This window comes from Mauremys mutica, chromosome 8, assembly GCF_020497125.1.
Source record: "Mauremys mutica isolate MM-2020 ecotype Southern chromosome 8, ASM2049712v1, whole genome shotgun sequence".
Taxonomy (NCBI): Eukaryota; Metazoa; Chordata; order Testudines; family Geoemydidae; genus Mauremys; species Mauremys mutica.
In genome coordinates, this window is record NC_059079.1 from 76,236,230 (window position 1) to 76,253,977 (window position 17,748).

The following is a 17,748-nucleotide window of genomic DNA, read 5'->3' on the forward strand; positions in this document are numbered from 1 at the left end:
CCACCCTTCTCTAAAATACACATTTTAATTTTAATTGCTATAGTACAAAAAACATGCTTCCAAAGTCTTCCTGTCCATCCCTTTCTCCCTTCACCTCCCTGTTGAAGAGAGCCCTTAAAAGGACAACACCCCTTTCCTTCCAGATAGCTGGACAAATGAGTTTCCCTTTCTTTACTTCTATTTGATTAATTAGTTTTAAGAGAACCCTCCAGCAAAATCCGTACCTTAGAAAAATATAAAATCCTTTGTTATGCCTAAAATCTTTGGAAACATATTTTTTAAAGTTGGTGAAATTTCATAAACATGACTATTGTTATGGAGATCACACAAAGTAAATCAGCGTTCCCTTTTTCTGAAAGCAATGAACATTGTTATGAACACACTAAACCTCTGTGACTGATTAAAATAATTAAAATATAAAATCATCTTAGAAATACTGATTAAGAAAATGTAAAACAGAAGAGCTGCATCATGTTTTCCATAATATTTAATGTGGTATTCAGCAGGACAGCTGACTTGCCCTTACTACAAAGTTTTTGCAAATAAATATTTGACAAACTTCAGGGTATATCAAAAAACCTGTGACTGACACTTTTTATTCCAAAATTTAGTGGTTTTTATTAGGTACCTTCTGCATGTCCAGTCTTCTGGCATGCAGTGGAAAACATGCTCCATTTTGTTTTTTTTCAAATGTCATTTGCTTCATTTGGGTTCAGGGATTTGGCTGGAAGGGGGTTAGCAGGGAGAGGGAGGGAAGAGAGGCAGACGACAGTGGGAAGAGGGCGGGGCCTGGGCAGAGTGGGGCGGGGCCTGGGACAGAGCAGGGTGAAGTATGGCTGGGGCCACATGCAGAAGAGGTGGGCTAGGGAGCTAGCCTTCTCAAGCAGCAGCTTCAACCACCGCCCATGAGAGCAGGTAAAAGTGGGTCGGCTCCCGCACACCCAGCACACACTGCAGTGTCCTTAGGCAGGAGCCGTATTCACAGAGCCGAATGTGCCGGTGCCACACATTCTGCATGAAGGAGAGAGTACGGGGGTCTCTGCAGGGAACTGTGACTCTCTGCCGCCATGAGGTGGGCCAGGCAGCTCGGTATCCTTTGCTGCCATGTCCCTCCCCACCCCAGGCTGTGAGCCCTGGCTGCCGTTGGGCATGGGGCACCAGTTTAATAATATTGCGTAGGGCCCCATAAATCCGAAGGACGGCCCTGCAGACAGTGCAACATTCAGGCTTCCTTCTTTCCTTCCCATGTACAATTCTCTCTCGTCAAGCATGTCTTGAAAGTCGAGTTCTCTCCATTCCTAGATATAATCATGCTATAGCGCCCCCTATTGGGAAGCTATTGATAGTAACATCCCATTGGTCACATTTATCTGAGATAGTAAAATTAACCATGATTTCCATAAGCTGCTACATGTTTAACATTCTATCATATGCCCATAACGTATGTATTATCATAGATCTAATGTCAGCTTGTTGTTTGTTTTTACATAAACTAACTCTTAACTTGCTTGGCAACTAAGGTATTTTCCCCTGGGTTTGGGAAGGTCGTTCTTTTACGCCTTAGTATTGTTGGGTGTATACTTTGCGTGCGGTTTGATGTTGGCATATGTGCTGGTTCGGTTGTGTTTTGAGAGTCTGTTCTGATATCTATCAGTCACGCAGCCATCTGTGTTCCTTCCCTGTCCTGCTGATCGAGTCTCAGCATAGTGCGTATTTCATTCATGTCCACATTCTTCTCTTGGATACCTAGTGGGAAACTATTTAACGTTTCGGTGAAATAGCTGTTCATCTGCTGCTTTATTATTTAACTGTTCGACACACATGGCTTGCTTCCAAGTGCAGGATTTGTCCTGAGGAAGTAGTTTGATCTCAACAGGGTCTCCTGGTGGTAGTTATGGGAGGTCTTTAGCTTATCAGTCACAGCAGGCTTTGGCTTTTTCTCATCTCTCTTCCTTTTTGTCTGTCACTCCTTTCACCTCTGCTGGCTGCAATAATGCTAGCGTTATAGGCACCAAGGTACATGTTCATCTTGATAGCAAGTGTTGCACCAGGCAGCTAGTAAGGCCTTCTGTGGGCATGTTTCTCCACTGAGGAATGGCTTGCCATATATTTTCTCCGCTGTTTTCAGTTTTCTTTAATAGATCTAAATAATTTTAACTGCCAAATTCCGCATTGCCTTTGACTGGTTGTGGTTAAAGTGGTGATGTGATTTGACTGAATTCCCAGTCCCAGGTAAACTTCTCATTGCAAGTGAACTAGAGTCCCGTTGTCTGAAACAACACCGTTTGGGATACTGCACCTTGCTCAGGCTGTCATGATCGCTGCGGGAGTGTCTGACAGTTTTTCTACTTCCCAGGAGCCTGAATAGTGGTCTACAGCAATGAGGTCATTTGTGGTGAAAAGGTCCATTCCTACGTTGTTCCAAGATACGTTGGGGAGGCTGTGGATTTTCACTGCCTCTCTGCTGCATGGTGTTCCCCAGGTGTATCCCAGCTGCTCACCAGGTCTCAGAGATGCTTGGCACATCTGCCCAGTATACGGCATTTCTGGCTACCGGAGACAGGCTTCTCTTCTGGAATAGCTCCGATGTGTTCCTGAAAGAGTTTCTGTCCTCAGTGATCTGGCTATTCTGATTCGTCCGTCTGTACGTATGATGCTATCTTGTATGTTCAGCTCGTCTCAATAGTTCCACTATTCCTGAAAGGCAGGTGGGACCTCTCCCCTGCTGTCAGGCCATCCTGACAGAAATGAAGGACGTGAGTGCTTGAAAATCTTTGTCTTGTTTCGTTTCCAGATTCTTTCTGGACCAGAGGTCCCCAATCTATGGGCAACCCCCCTAGCAGGGCACCAAGGAATGTTCGGGGGGCCGGGGCCGGCTTTAGGCCGATTCCCCCGATTCCGCCAAATCAGACTCCACGCCTAAGAGGGCCTCGCGCACAGCCAGAGCATGGCAAACCCATGTCCCCACTCCCCGGGTGGAGCGCTGAAAGCCCCACGGCCCCATAACCCTGGCCGTAGCACGGCAAGCCCCGCGGCCTGGCTACACCAGCCAGAGCACAGCAATCCGAAGTGCCGCGGAAGACTCGGAGCGCTGCCTGGTGAGTACAAGCCCCACGAATTGGGCCCCACACTTGCTAAAGCCGGCCCTGCGGGGGGCACAGCTGGAGGGATGGGGAGAGAGCACCACCCAGCTCTGCTCTTGGCCCCGTCTGCCAGCACCGCGCCAGGGCTCCACTCCTGGCCCCATACATGGTGGCCTGGCTCCCGGCCCCGCACCTGAAACTCCTCTCCTGGCCCATGACTGGGGCTCTGCTCCTGGCCCCGTGCTCAGGGTCTTGGCTGCCAGTCCCACACCCAGGGCTCTGCTCCCAGCCCCAAGCCCAGGGTTCTGGCTGCTGGCCCCGCACCTGCAGCTCCGCGCCTGGCCCTGCGCCGGGGTCCTGGCTGCCGGCCTCACGCCTGGGGCCTCACGCCTGACCCCAGCTGCGGCCCCAGTCTCGGACCCCTTTTATCTGTCTGCGGCCCCTGCTCCAGGAGCTGCGGCCCCTGCTCCAGGAGCTGCGGCCCCACTCCCGGCCCTGGCTCTGGGAGGGGGTGTCACGGACAGGGGTAAGTGGGGTAAGTGGGGGCTCGAGGTAAAAAGTTTGGGGACCACTGTTCTAGACTCTGCCTTGAAACTGGCACATAACTGGCTTGGTTGATCTTTTTTATCAGGACGAGAGTCTCTTATTTTTGTTCAGTTGCAATATTTTTCTGTGGCCAGGCTGCTGTGGGTAAGAAGTTAGCTGTGTCCACCCCAGTCTCTGTCTTGTATTGTACATCTAAGTTGTAGCATTGCTATTTGAAAGCATACACTAGAGATGTTTGAGGTCACTAGCAGTGGCTTTTAAAAAATGCTCTCTAGTGGTTTATAGGCACGTTCTATGCAGATGGTTTCCCATACTTGGCCATAGTGGTTGAACTCTTCCCACACGAACTCTAGTGCAAGGCATTCCTTTTCTGTTTGGGTGTATCTTTGTTCCATTGGTGATAGTGACCTTGATGCAAATCCTACTGGCTATGCCTGGTACAGGAGTGATACCCCAAGCCCATCTCACTGGCATCACATTGTAAGGGTGCATCTTTGTTCACATTATAGAATGTCAGGTTCGGATAACTGGACATCAGCCACTGGATCATGTGTAACCATCTTCACGCTGCAACTTTGTCCAGTAGTTGCCTCAGGGGGTTGCACACATCTGAGAGGCTTGGAAAAAAATTTGTTAGCCAGTTGAGAAATCCTAATAGTCTCTGGACTGATTTAATATCTTTCCGTGAGGGCATCTGCTGAATTGGGTTATTAGGTCGTAGCCCTGGTGAGGTCAGCAAGTGTCCCATGCATGACGCTGCAGTCACCTGTAGTCTCCTCTTGTTTTTATTCAACTTAAGATTTTCTTCCCTGGCTCTTTCTTGCAGACAGATGAGGTGGTGATCAGCATCTGCCACAGTGAGGGATGGATTTAGGGGCAGGTGACTCTGGGGTGCTGGGCTTAGGGGGTACCAGACTTGGGGTGCTGTTTTTGTTGTTAGCGACAAAAGGGAAAATAGAATGTTTGAAGTAAAATGTTTCAGATATTCCATAGGAGTTGAGCCTGTCTTCAAGGAAACTCGTATTCATCAGAAGAAGAGACAGTTTGGTTATGAGGGCAGAGATGAGGTGATGGGAAGTTGGGAATTAAAATTCAAGAGGGAGTTGCTCGCTCGTTGATACTGCTTGAAGAAAGATTTAGATAAATGAAGCACCAAGAAAAGACCGGGGGCGGGGAGGTGGGAGGAGCGTTTCTATTACCTTAGTAAGCTGCCAGCAGATAGGGAAACACTCTTGAACAATTGTACGGATCTTCACCGGATGCTACCACATGGGGAACATTCAGATCTCAGTGACATTGACCTCTATGTCGATTTGGACAACATCCATCACATTTTCAGTGCCACCCAGAGGATTCAGGGGGCCTAGGGCAAAGCAATTTCAGGGGCCTCTTCCATAAGAATATACTATTCTATAAAAGCAGCAAAGAATCCTGTGGCACCTTATAGACTAACAGACGTTTTGCAGCATGAGCTTTCGTGGGTGAATACCCACTTCTTCGGATTCACCCACGAAAGCTCATGCTGCAAAACGTCTGTTAGTCTATAAGGTGCCACAGGATTCTTTGCTGCTTTTATAGAATAGTATATTCTCGTCCCCCAACCCCCCGCCGGGCAGCCCTGGGAAAAATAAACATTTTAAAACCTTCCGCATCTCAGGACAAACCCAGTTTTGAGAAAACTTCTTTTCAAGTCACCTTTACAAGGTATCACCGGTTCTCAGCATCAGCTAGTGCTAAAAGGCACTAAAGCTCATTAAAAGCGTTGGACAAATATTTTCCATCAAAACTTTTTTCAGATCGAAAACTAGGGGTTTTTGAAAAGCAGAAGAAAATCACGGACAACGTCTGCTTTCCTTCAAAATTTATTGTGTTTTTTTTTAATCGAAAAGCTGAAATTAGTCTGCCAAAACCTGAACGTGGTTTGGGGTTTCAGAAGTGTGTGGCCAAATATTTGCTGCTTGCTGTGTTTGTTTAAAGAAACAATAAAAAAAATTCTGCTTAAAAAAAAATCCAAAACTTTTGAACCACCTTAGCTTGTGACCAAACGCCTGAGCCCATCCAGTCAGAGATTTTTCCAGGTTTCTGATACTCTGCTGGCTTCCTTGACTCATATCTGTCTCCATAACTTTGGGTTCATTTAGGTTAGAACATAAGAAGATAAGAATGGTCCATCCAGCCCAGTATCCTGTCTACCAACAGTGGCCAATGCCAAGTGCCCCAGAGGGAGTGAACCTAACATGTAAAATGATCAAGTGATCTCTCTCCTGCCATCCATTGCCACCCTCTGACAAACAGAGGCTAGGGACACCATTCCTTACCAATCCTGGCAAATAGCCATTAATAGACTTAACCTCCATGAATGTATCTGTTTCCTAGAGACTGGCTCCACGGGGTCCCTCACAAACTGGAGATGGTTACTGTGGGTTTGTCTATAGTATAGCTTATGTACATACTCCACGAACTGAGCATTTGAGCTTGTTCCAGAATCTGGGATGAGCCTATGTTGTGAAAACTGAAATGCTCAAAATAGCACATGCATGTGAATGGACACAGGGTGCTAAAATTAAATCAACACAGGGGATCTCAAACTGGGGGTCGGGACCCCTCAGGGGGTCACAAGGTTATTACTGGGGGTTGCGAGCTGTTAGCCTCCACCTCACACCCTGCTTTGCCTCCAGCATTTATAATAGTGTTAAATATATAAAAAAGTGTTTTTAATTTATAAGGGGAGGCCACACTCAGAGGTTTGCTATGTGAAAGGGGTCACCAGTACAAAAGTTTGAGAACCACTGAATTAACCCCTCTGGAGCCTTGGGGAATGCCGGCCGGAGCAGCAAAGGGGGGGCGGGAAACCTGCTGGCCAGTCAGAGCGACGAAGGGGGGGGGGCGGGAAACAAACCTGCCGGCCGGAGCAGCGAAGGGGGCGGGGGCGTGAAACAAACCTGCCGGAGCAGCAAGGGTGGAGGGTGCGAAACAAACCGGCCGGCTGGAGCGGCGAAGGAAAGAAAAAAAAAAAAACCAAAAAAATACCTGCAGGGCGGCGGAAGCGCGGGTGCAGGGGGACTCCCAGCCCAGCAGACCCCGGGCAGCGGAGTGCACACCCCAGCTAGCGGGGGAGAAGAGAGAAGGGGGGCGGCCAGGGCTTCCTTAAGCGGGGCACTTGCCATGCTGCCCCTCCCGCCGCGCCGCCTGCTGGGAGGGCTCCGCGCGGCTCCGGTGGGCGGGCTGCCGTGCTGGGCTTGCTGCAGACCTGGCACCGCTCCCAGCAGCTCCCCTCCTCCGCGCCACCGCCCCCTACAGGGCGGCAGGAGCAGCAAACCAAAAAGAAAAAAACCTGCAGGGGCGGTGGAAGCGGCAAAGCACAAAAAAAAAAAGGATTGGGCAGAATGCCACCCCTTGGAATCTGCCGCCCCAAGCACCAGCTTGCTCGGCTGATGCGTGGAGCCGGCCCTGCCTGGATCCAAAATCTGCATCAGTTCCATTGGGATTTCATCTTTTCCTGACTGATCATGCTGGGGGCTCTGCCTGTCTCCAGCACTCCGGACCCTCAGCTACCACCACCACCTGGGACCCCCGATTGATTCAAGCTTCACAGAGTGATGAGTATACATCTCTCTCTCTCTCTCTCTGGGGTATAGCCTTCTAACCCTGACTTGTGTGATCAGTTATAGTTTTCGAAACCTGACTGTTATAATGAAATTTAAGTTAGATTTAATATTATAACTGTTTTGTTTGTTTGGCTTCCCTATGGTTATTACATGGCAATAAATAACTTTCATGATTAAGCTGGTTGCTTCTCTCTCTCTCCCACTCATGGGTGTTTTTTTGGTTTCCTCATTCACTCTGCAACAATGTTCCTCGTTCCTAAGCTAAAAGATCCCTGCAACACCCAAAAAGCCTGTGGAGTTTGCTCAGCGAGTGGGTTACTACCAGAATAATTGTAACATGAAAGTGGGGATAGGGACGTGCTGAACCTGGGACATATGAGGGTGGCAGATTGAAAGTGCTGCTCAACCCAGCCTGCTCAGGCATACTCTATTCCGATGTGATGCCCAGGGCATATGAGGGTTACATCTTGGAAGTGCTGTTCGACCCAGCCTGCTGAGTCCAGGGACATATAAGGGGTCAGCTTGGGAGTGCACCTACCCACAGGCAGAAACCTAATCTTCTAGGAAACTTTTACAGCAGAAATTAAATTACCAAGCGAGTTAAGGCGCCCACAGGTTTAGGTGGCAGCTGAACAGGTGTTTTGTGGAGCATAAAATTGGGACTTAGGCACTGACATTCCTTTGTGGATCCAGGCCTCTGTGACTTCTTTTACAATTTACTTTATGGTTCCCATTATTTTTTCTGTTGATAAATGGGTCCTGGGTGAGGCAGATGCTGTACTAGCTGAATTGTTTTATCTGTTTCCAGGTGTAACCTACCTGGAAGACATCCTCATCCTTCAAAAACATGCTGCAGGGATGCCACCATGCGTGTCTGCTCTGGGTATGTTTTGTTTTGCTTGTGTATCTATAGTACAAATCATTTGTCCCAGGCTGAGAGTCACTAGGTTAATGAATTCACTTGTTTTAGCTGCAAACAGTGGCCTCTGTGTTCCCTGAAATTTCAGCCTGGATACATTTCCATGTAATTTACATTGTCTCAGTGGTATTACAATCATGTTGTCATATAATTAATTTGACTTTTATAGATTTCAAAGGACCATTGTGATCATCTAGTCAGACCTGCTACCCTAGGCAGGACATTCATCCGGTTTTAAGCCGGACCACCCTGCTTTTCTAAGGGTTGTCCCTGGTCCGACACTAAGATAAAACTGGACATGTTTTTGTCCAGTATCAGACAGCGGACACCATTTTGAAGAGCACACATCATCCTGCTCCCGCTGGTGTGACCTTGCACGCATGGTGCATTTGAGGTCACACCAGTGGGGTAGGGTGGTGCACTCTTCAACATAGCATCCCCAATGCGGCATGACCTTGCACGCACCATGCGTGTGAGGTCACACCAACCGAGGCAGAGTCATGCCAGCAAGAGTGGGCCAATGCTGTTCCCAGAAGTACCAGAATGTCCGGTATTCTAGGAATGCGTCAGTGGCCACAGAACTTCTCCAAAATAATTTCTGTTTGAATTAGTTGCTTGGCTGCACTTTTGCTTTCCTCTCATACATAATGCTGAGGAAGTCTTTGTAGCACATTCATTGATCCCTCGTCGTCTATTTTGCATTTAATTTCCTGCTTGTTTGTGTGATGCTGCCTTGTCTTTGCATCTGGTATTAGTCTGAGTTTTACGATTCAGTGTTGTTTTGTATTACATTAATGTCTCATCTGGGCAAAATCTTGGTCACGTGAGGGCATAAACACAAGGAACCATGCTTTGAGCAGCTACAGAACTCCTTCACCAGGAAGCTCCTATGTTTATTAAGCTCCCTGCTATAACACAACCTAGTCCACTTGGATAACTGTGGAGGACCAGGAACTCTATAATTTCCTCTGATTCTCTTGGTGAATTATCTCTGAGTCTGCACCACTCATGTTCTGCATTTGGATGTGAGTTTGTTCACTAGCTTTGCACATCTATAGCTCACAATAGAGTTAGTGGGGCTCTGAGCCTTCTCGTTCAAGGTGCTGTGTCTTTCATCCCTATGTGACATTACCCAGGGCACAATCTGGACTGTTGTACAGCTGTGTCCCCTCAATTCTCCAGCCTGGGGTGCCTTTTACACTGCGAGAGCAACCACTCCTGGGCTGCTCACACCCAGCCTCCAGTATGTAAATCACCCCCACCTATGCTGTACAAATGCTATAGCCAGCCAGCCACCCATGAATTACATTACAGAGAGACAAATTCCCAGTCCCAGACTTGTCCCTAGAAATGTGCGTCTTGGACTGCCCAGCACCCTCCCAGGCCATACAAGTTCCTAGAAAGTCCATCATTTCATTAATAGAAAATGATATGCACAAATCTTGTTATTCCAGATGAAGCTCCCAAACACTTCAATCCAAACACATTGGTTTAGATAAAACAATGAAACAAGTTTATTAACTACAGAAAGATAGATGGAAAGTGATGACAAGTAATGAGGCATGGAAGTCAGAATTAGTTTGTGTTTTACCTTTTATTTCTTTGTAACCAATACCTAGCTTAACCAGCTAAGTGAATTCAAAGCAGAAGTCTCTCTCACCACATGTTCTAACAGTCTTACCGGCTGAATCTTCCAGCCAGTTTCTCCCCCAGTACAATGATGTTTCCTTTGTCTTTCAAGTGTTGTAAGTGCCATGAATAGAGATGAAGGGAGACGTTATTTGTGTCCTCTTGTAGCGAGGTGGTTACCCGCTCCTGCCCTTGGCTGGGGCAAGAAGCCTGGGCTGACTGGGGGAAAGTAGGCTCAGCTGTGGCCATGTCCCAATCAGGCCCAGCTGACCCCTATAAGAGGCAGTGAGACAGGAGCCCAGGCAGTCTCCCTCTTACTTGATAGGCTGGCTGGCTGGGGAACTCACCCAGGGGACCTAGAGGGAGACAGGGCTGGGGAAAGGCCTTAGGAACTGGGAAGCCCTAGGCCAGCAACTCCTCAGGCTGCAGGACCTAGTTCTAGGCCTCCTAGGTATTGAGCTTGCAGAGGGGCAGCCAGAGGGTGGGTAAAGGCAGCCAGTCCAAGCCCCTTGTTGCCTGTGATGATTGGCTGATACACTGCAGTCTGCCCCAGGGTGTGGGGGCTAAACAGAGACTGGCAGTAGCCATGACTGAGGTGATGTGGGGATAGGGAGTGGGGGTTCCCCTGGGGTGGGGAACCCCAGTAAGACTGTGGGGTACTACAGGAGGCAGAACTCTGGGATAAGGGCACCAGGGTCCTGGGAGGGACACGGGGGCCAATGGCAAGCGGATCACTGGCCTGCAGAGGGTGCTCCTGGGTCAAAGTGCTAATTCCCGAGGACACCCAGCAGGAGGCACCACAGGGGATAAGTCTGTATGTTTACACCTCTGTTCTCACTTACAGTTATTTTCTTCTTTGAAAATCATCTCAGGCTGAGGTTCAGAAGGCAGAAAGTCTTCCCGGGAACCTCCAGCTGTGCCACTGCTAAGATGAAAATTTCTCACTCACACCCTTCTTCCTGCTAAAGAATGGTCACTTAATCAGGTGATAGACCATTTGATTATAACGACAACTGGCTGAGGTGTTGGCTAGCCTTTTGTTTCTAGCAGACTGGTTTGAAGCTGTTTCTCCAGACTTGGAACATGTCTTATACAGTAGAATTTAACAACTTTACTTATAATTTTGCCACACATATTTTACCAGGACAATTATGATCAGCAAATTATGGGTTTTCAAATGATGACTCACAAGGCATACTTTGTACAAGATGTATCATAGTCTTGTAAAAAGGGTGAATATAAGGGTACAGTCCATCACACTTTATTACTGATCTATCACAAATTAGTTACTCTCAAGATTTGACACTCATGTGAGTCAGCTATTTTGCACAGTTTGGCAATATACTGATCTATTGTTTTGCCAGATTCTTGACAACACTTATTAACAAGATATAAAAGGTACCTGACACTTTTTGTGGGTTGAAAATGTTTTTGCACCACTTCTAGCATCTTACTTGGGTCCTCCCATTCTGCTGCCAGAGCCTTTGTTGGAGTTAGGGATGATCTCTGGTAAACTTATTAGCATGCATGTACATTCTTATTGTTTTTAATGTTTTCTCTGTAACGCTTTTACATTAAGAATAAATGTGATTGCTTAGAAAGAGCTGAGTGGTACCTTAACTGGAGCAATTACGCTGTTTCCAGTCTCTGAGAAGCAAAGCAGTCCTGCTGAGGCACCTGCCTTTTGAGGGATTTACAGTGTAGGCAGGGAACTGTGCAACCTGGAAATACCCCAGTGAGGAGGGAAAGAGGTATGGGTCTCTGCCCAAGAGAGGTGACAGCTGGGAAGCTAGAGAGCTAAGAGTGGGTGCCCTTGCTGGACCATAGACAGGGAATATGGGTGCAGTTGACCTGAACTGTGACAGGTGTCAACTGGAGAGTGAATCCATGGGTGCTCCCACTCCTCCTCCCTGTCAAGGGCTGAGCATGCGGTCTCCACAGACCCCTACACCCTGCAGGCTCAAGGAGAAAAGGATGGATCTGGGGCACAGGCCTGGCACCATGGAGAGGCATAAGTGGCTCCACTTTCCTGCTCACAACTGGTCGTCTCAGCTCCCCGCCCCAAATTGGACACTGGCTATTCCAGAGTCTGCGAGGCTGATGAGTCCCCACATCTGTACCTGCCACTGCTGGCTGCCTTTTCTCACTGTTCTCGGGCTGTTTGGGCAGAGATGGCTCCCTCCAAGCAGGGTGTAGGTCAGGAAGGCTCCTCCTGGAGGCATATAGGAGACTCAGCCATGGAGGCAGGGGGCAGCAGCAGGCTGTCACTGAGCTGGCTCCCAGCAGCTTAGCAAGCCGGTTCTCCATGGTGCAGCGATAAAAGAGAAGTGGCTAACCTAACCTAACCTAATGGGCCCCAATGGAGAAATGCGTGAACTCTGTTTACCCTCAACTGCGCTTTGGCTCGCACTTGGAAAATTGATTAGAAATCCACCTCTAGACCTTCACAGGGAGAAGAAGAAAACTCCCGAAAGAGGACCTGAGTGGAACTGCTGCAGTGTGGGACTGCTGCAGTCTGCCTGAGTTTGAAGGCAGCCTGGCAGGATGGCTCGGAGACAGGGAACAGTCCCACATTCATCTCAACTCTGTAGCCTAATGAGGCCGATGTCCGTGTCATCATCATTAACCATTTCACTGCCGATCCCCGTATGTCAGAAAGGAACGGGATGGGGCTGTACCAGAGATTGGCACCCTTTGCTGGGAGCAGCAGCTCGCTCTGGTGCTAGAGCTGGGCTGTGTGTGGGAGATGTCGCTGCTTAGTTCCTTTCCCCCTTCAGACCCAGGGGGCACCTCAGCCCTAAGAAGGGGGTGCCAGTCCTGTAGCGCCCAACTGTGCACTGAGGTCGAGCAGAACCCAGCAAGCATCAGAGCCCATGGAGGGGGACCCAACCAGCATGGAGCCCCCAAGCAGGAGGAGGGGGAAGCAGCCAGCTGCCTCCAGGCCTTGCCAGGAGTGAGGGGAGGGGAAAAGGCCAGGGAGGCCTGGGGCTCTCCCCTTAATCCCTCCGCCCCATTCTCTTCCCCCCCCCCTTGAGCCCCAGTTACCTGGGTTTGATTTGTAGATCCCCTCTGACTCCAGTTTGGGTTGATCTTTCCCCACCGGGGTAAGTGCTGGGCCCAGAGATCAGTGCCTCCAGCTCACTGCCATGTGTCACAGCAAAGGCTGCTATCACAGCATGTGCGTCAGTAGCCTGGCAGTGCATCTCTGTGAATATCCTTTCCAGTGCAGGGAAGGGGAGGGCTGCGTTCCTCTGCTTTGATGGAAGCGAGGCCTGATGGTAAAAGATTTGAGAAACGCTGGCTGATTGGATCCTGCAGCACTGAACTCAGGCATGGCAGAGCACAACCAGTGTCCAGTCCTAGCTGCCCTCAGGCATTATCTTTCGGAAAGAAAAGGGATTGCTTCTGGTTACTTCCTGAGCATATTCTCCTGCTTGTTTGTTGTGTTTGCTCGGTTACCTGCTGGCTCACCTCTTCTCTCCCCGGATAAGACGTGTGGTTGGCTGGTATCTGCACCGCCCAGCACTGTGAACGTCACAATGTCTCATCTTACAAACACAGTTAATCAGACTTTTTATGTTTCTCCTCTGCCTTTCACCCCCATTTCTTCTCCCTGTGCCTTGTTATGAGCTTTCCAAGGAGACTGGCGCTTAGGAATAATGTACAGTGAGGGCCGATCACTTGGGTTCAGCAGTGCTGGTGATTGTCAGAGAGCTGTCTGCAGTGCTTCCTGTGCTAGTCCCCTGGCGGTAGTTCTGGACGTCCTTACTCAGGTTTTACTCATTCCACACCCAGGCAAAAAGCCCCTCGAAATCAATGAGAACTTTGAGAAGGGCAAGTAATGAGCACTTCTTGGCTTCGCCCAGTCACTTGAGCATCAGAGGGTTCTGCCTGAGTAAGGAAAGAGTAAAACCTGAGTAAGATCTGCAGGATTTGGTGGATTATACACTAGTCAGTATAGCTTCTCTTGCTGTATTCATAATAATAATAAAATGGAGGTAATGACAAGTTTCCATAGGGAACAGGGCGGCTCAGGGAAGTGTCGATAGCAGAGCTGGGTGGAAAAGTTCCTACAAAACAATTTTGCTTTGGAATTTGTTGATTGGTGAAAATGTTTGTGGCAATGGTTGGATTTAGGACAGAACGGGGGCAGGTTTCCTGCCGACTGCCTGACTCCTCGGCACTCACCTGGTGTGCTGTTGGGGAGCCCCGGGATTACCAAGTCTGTGGTGCTGTGCAGATTCCTTCTGAGTTGGGGACCCCATGGCTTCCAGACTCGTGGGCCAGCTAGTTCCCCAGGCTGATGACTGGGACTCAGCTGGCCTGGGAGCCATGGGAGTCCCAGTGCCTCAGCAGCCCCCCAGCTGGGCTGAAGAGGAGGCAGGAGGCTGGGATTCCTGGTCTCAGAACCATGGCTGAGCCGGGAGCCAGTGTGTCCTGGCTCCTCTACAACCAGCCAGGCAGGCTACTGAGGACGCAGGGCTCTTCTCCAACAACCTTGTGAGGTGGTTGTTCAGCCAGTGACTCAATTGCTCCCTTCATGCTTGTTCAGTGGCTGTTGTGAACTGACCTGGTGATTCAATTTGGTTTCTAGTGGCCACATCTCAACAGCATAACGTCACCAGTCCTGGAGATCAGCCAAGGCCCAAACAGGTCCTGGAGCCTGCCCTCCATTGCTGCTGGCCATGTTATGTAGCTGGATAGGACTTTCCGGGATGTCAATCCAGCCCCTTTCAGCTGCTCTGGGCATGGCAGGGGCACACACCTCAGCGTGAGAGACCAACAGCAAAGGCACTCTTGTGTTTGCTGGGTTAGGAGCACGGAGCCAGATTGCTGAGGGGACGGTGGCAGGGTTATGGGTGCAGAGGAGAAAGCAGTTTGTGATCTGGGGCCTTTGACCTGGTGGTGGGTGATTTCTAGCAGGAGTCCTGCACCTAGTGAGTGTAACCATGGCCGGGCTGGAGCCATCCAACCCCCTGTGTATGAAATGGATGAGGACAGTGTCTCTTGGCATGGCGTTCCCTGCTGTCTCCCCTGTGAGCAACCAACCCACTCCAGAATTCCAGCCTCAGCCTCCAGGATGACAGTGTCCCGGCTGAGATGGAGAAGCCTGGTCATTGCCTTGTCATGCCCCCACCCCCAACTTTGCCTTCGGGAGGCTCCCACAGAGGTCACCATGTTGTGTGACTGCGGCAAAGGAATACAGAGAGTCACCTTCTAACACTGACCAAGGAACTTTATTGGGAAAAGGCCAATAGTGTTATCCATAGAGCTACCCTCTGTGCCTGCTTCACCACTTAGGTTCTGCCTCAAACCATTCCCAGTCATTTGGTTTCCTGCTATACACATCCTCCCACCCACTTCTCCCTCACAACCCCCCCTCCATCACTGGGCCTAGTGCCCTGGGCCTACGGCTCCAGAAGCACAGGCCTCTACCATTTGAGCCAAGGGAGATCTTGTCAAGCTACTTCCAATCCTCTGTCCAGTGCCCATCTCGAGTAGCCAGGATTGGCACACACAGGGGAGTGAAGGGCTATGAATTCACACACTCCTAAGGGCCCAGAGCAGCCCTCTGGAGGTGACTAGCCCTGTGCAGTACAAGAGGCTGCAGTAGTGGACTTCCCAGACCCCCATGCCCTGCCCCCCTGCAGAGCTGTCTGCCCTTGCACAGTAGGGCATGTCACAGGGCAACTGGCCCCTGTAAGTGAAGTGAGTCCAGCCCAGGTGTGTCTCAGGTTGATCTGATTGAGAGGGCAGGGTGGCATGAGAGGCGCCTGGCTGTGATTGGAGGGGTCAGTGCTGGGAGGATGACGCAGACTCAGACTGGCAGAGGGGCTAGCCTGCTGGTCTTCCCTAGCCAGAGGCTGAGATGCCTGGAAGGCCTCCAGCTGGAAGGGCTGGGCTGGTTGTTCGATGACAGGCTGGGTGAGGCAGAAGATGCCAGAGGTGAGGTCTGAGGTAAGTTGCTGGGCTGTGTCTGGGGATGGTCTAAGGGCACGGCGTTGGGGATAAACGGACTTTCCAGGACTCCTTGCACTAGGTGTGTGGCCTCGAGGAGCGGGTAAAATCAGACCCAAGGGAACTTGGGGTGGAGCCTTTAAGAAGCCTGAGAGGGGAAACTGAAGCAGTAACCCCAGCGTTATTGCACCCAACCACAAGGGGGCAGTAGGAGGCAAAGTGAAAGAGTAGGATCTGCCCTGAGAGCACACTTTTGTGCACCACTGTCCCCCACTTTCCCTCTTGTGCAAAGGGGCAGAGGGTCAGCAGGCCCCACTGACTTCAGTGAGAATTAATCCCCGTGAAGAGCTAAGACCAGGGCCCTCTCCCTCATCTCTTCCTCACTCTGTGCTTCTGCTTTAGAGATGGGCCTCGGCCTCTGGACCAAAACACCCCTAACGTGCAGGGCGGCCTAATCTGGGGATCAGGTTCCGATCCATCTCACACCTGCATGAGTCCCTTCTTTTGTGCTTCTTTACCGCCCTTGAAACCTTCAACTCTTCCATCTTGGAGTCCGTGTTCCCATTTCCACCACTGAGCAGTGGTGTAGCCAGGACAGGACACTTGGGTGGGCCCTGACTTCAGATGGGTGAGTAATGACAGGTGGCAGGGGATGGGGGGCAGGAGGAATCAGGGCCACTTCCCCACCACCTCTCCAGCTGGCCTTGCGGGGCTTAATGGACCCGCTGGTCAGGGGCCCCCTGGGGCCCAGGCGTGCACCTGGTGAGCGGGGTTGGGGTGTGGGGCTTTGCTCACCTGGCGCTCCAGCCAGGTAGCAGGGTCTGGGTGCGGGGACTTCCGGGCGCAGCGGGGTAAGCCCCCACTCCCCAGCTGGAGCGCCGGGCAGAGTGGGGTAAGCCCCCGCACCTCGACCCCACTCCCCGGCAGGAGTGCTGGGCAAGCAGGCATAGCGGGGCAAGTGCTGGGGCCGGAGCCAAGCTGGGGGCGGGGAGGGGGGGAGGGAGAGTGAACCTGGATGCTAAGTGCGTGACCGTGCACTCACTGTCTCTCACAGTTCCCTAACACACACACTGTCACTCTCACACCCACATACTCTGCCTCTCATGAGTTGCAGTCCCCCAACACAGATTGTCTCACACACACACACAATCTCACACTCCCCAACATGTGTGCGCGCGCGCGCACACACACGCGCGCGCGTTGTTGTTGTTGTTGTTGCTTGGTACTTCCTGTCAAAATGCTCATGGTGAGCCAGGAGTGGCTAGGGGCTGCAGGAGGGCTGAGGGCTCTGGCAAGATGCAGCCCCCATGGGGCAGCGCGAAGCCTGCCTTGAGCCACTGCTGCAGTGTCTGCTGTGTAAAGCTCAGTGTGTCAGCAATGGGGGGTGGTTCTGGGGGTCTGTGGGCAGGGGTGGTAGCTGTGCCCACTCGACACACTGGGGTCAGCAGCACCGGCTGGGGACTGCCTTCTGTGGTGCCTTCAGGGGCACCAGTTTAATAATACTGCATAGGGTCCCATAAATCCTAAGGACGGCCCTGGGGCTAGGCTAGGAGGAGCAGAGGGTCATGCACATGTTTCCTTGGAGCTCTCTTAGTGTTTCTGCTGAGTTTTGCCCTGACCATGTAGCAGATGCCCCCATGGTGGCAGTTCCAATGCAGTTCCCAGGCTTTCCACTCAGACCCTTCAGTCCCAGCTGGCATTTCTCTGCCGTCTGTCATGTGGCAGCTTCTGAAAACCACAGCTGATCAATTGCAGACTTTCAGGGGCCATTCTAGGCATCAGTGGGCAGAGCTCTATGGATTTGGGTGACAATCGGAAAACCAGAAAAGCTTGATTTCCACAAAAATCCCTGTTTGCTCACTCTGGATAGAGGGATGAGGCAGTGAGCTCCCCATGAGGGGTTAGCGTGAGAGCAGGGCTTTCTCTGCCTGCAGCACCAATGGGCACTCTGTCATTAATTCCTGAGTCGTCCTAGTCCTGCCACTGTGGCTGATGGCCTAAGAAA

General features: G+C 50.7%; 1 protein-coding gene across 6 annotated transcripts in view; it reads left to right on the forward strand.

Annotated features, from left to right (window-relative positions):
* The first annotated feature begins 819 nt into the window (after positions 1-819).
* The window catches only part of ECSCR (endothelial cell surface expressed chemotaxis and apoptosis regulator), a 72,091-nt gene continuing 55,162 nt past the window's right edge, over positions 820-17,748 (forward strand). For 3 of the 6 annotated variants that reach the window (XM_045028569.1, XM_045028570.1, XM_045028571.1), the window contains exons 1-2: positions 828-915; positions 8,046-8,120. In XM_045028569.1, coding sequence (XP_044884504.1) covers positions 8,085-8,120 — 36 coding nt within the window. In that variant the 5' untranslated portion in view covers positions 828-915; positions 8,046-8,084. Of the gene's footprint in view, positions 916-8,045; positions 8,121-17,748 lie in introns of all 6 variants that reach the window. The other 3 variants (XM_045028568.1, XM_045028567.1, XM_045028572.1) reach the window with 3 other exon arrangements.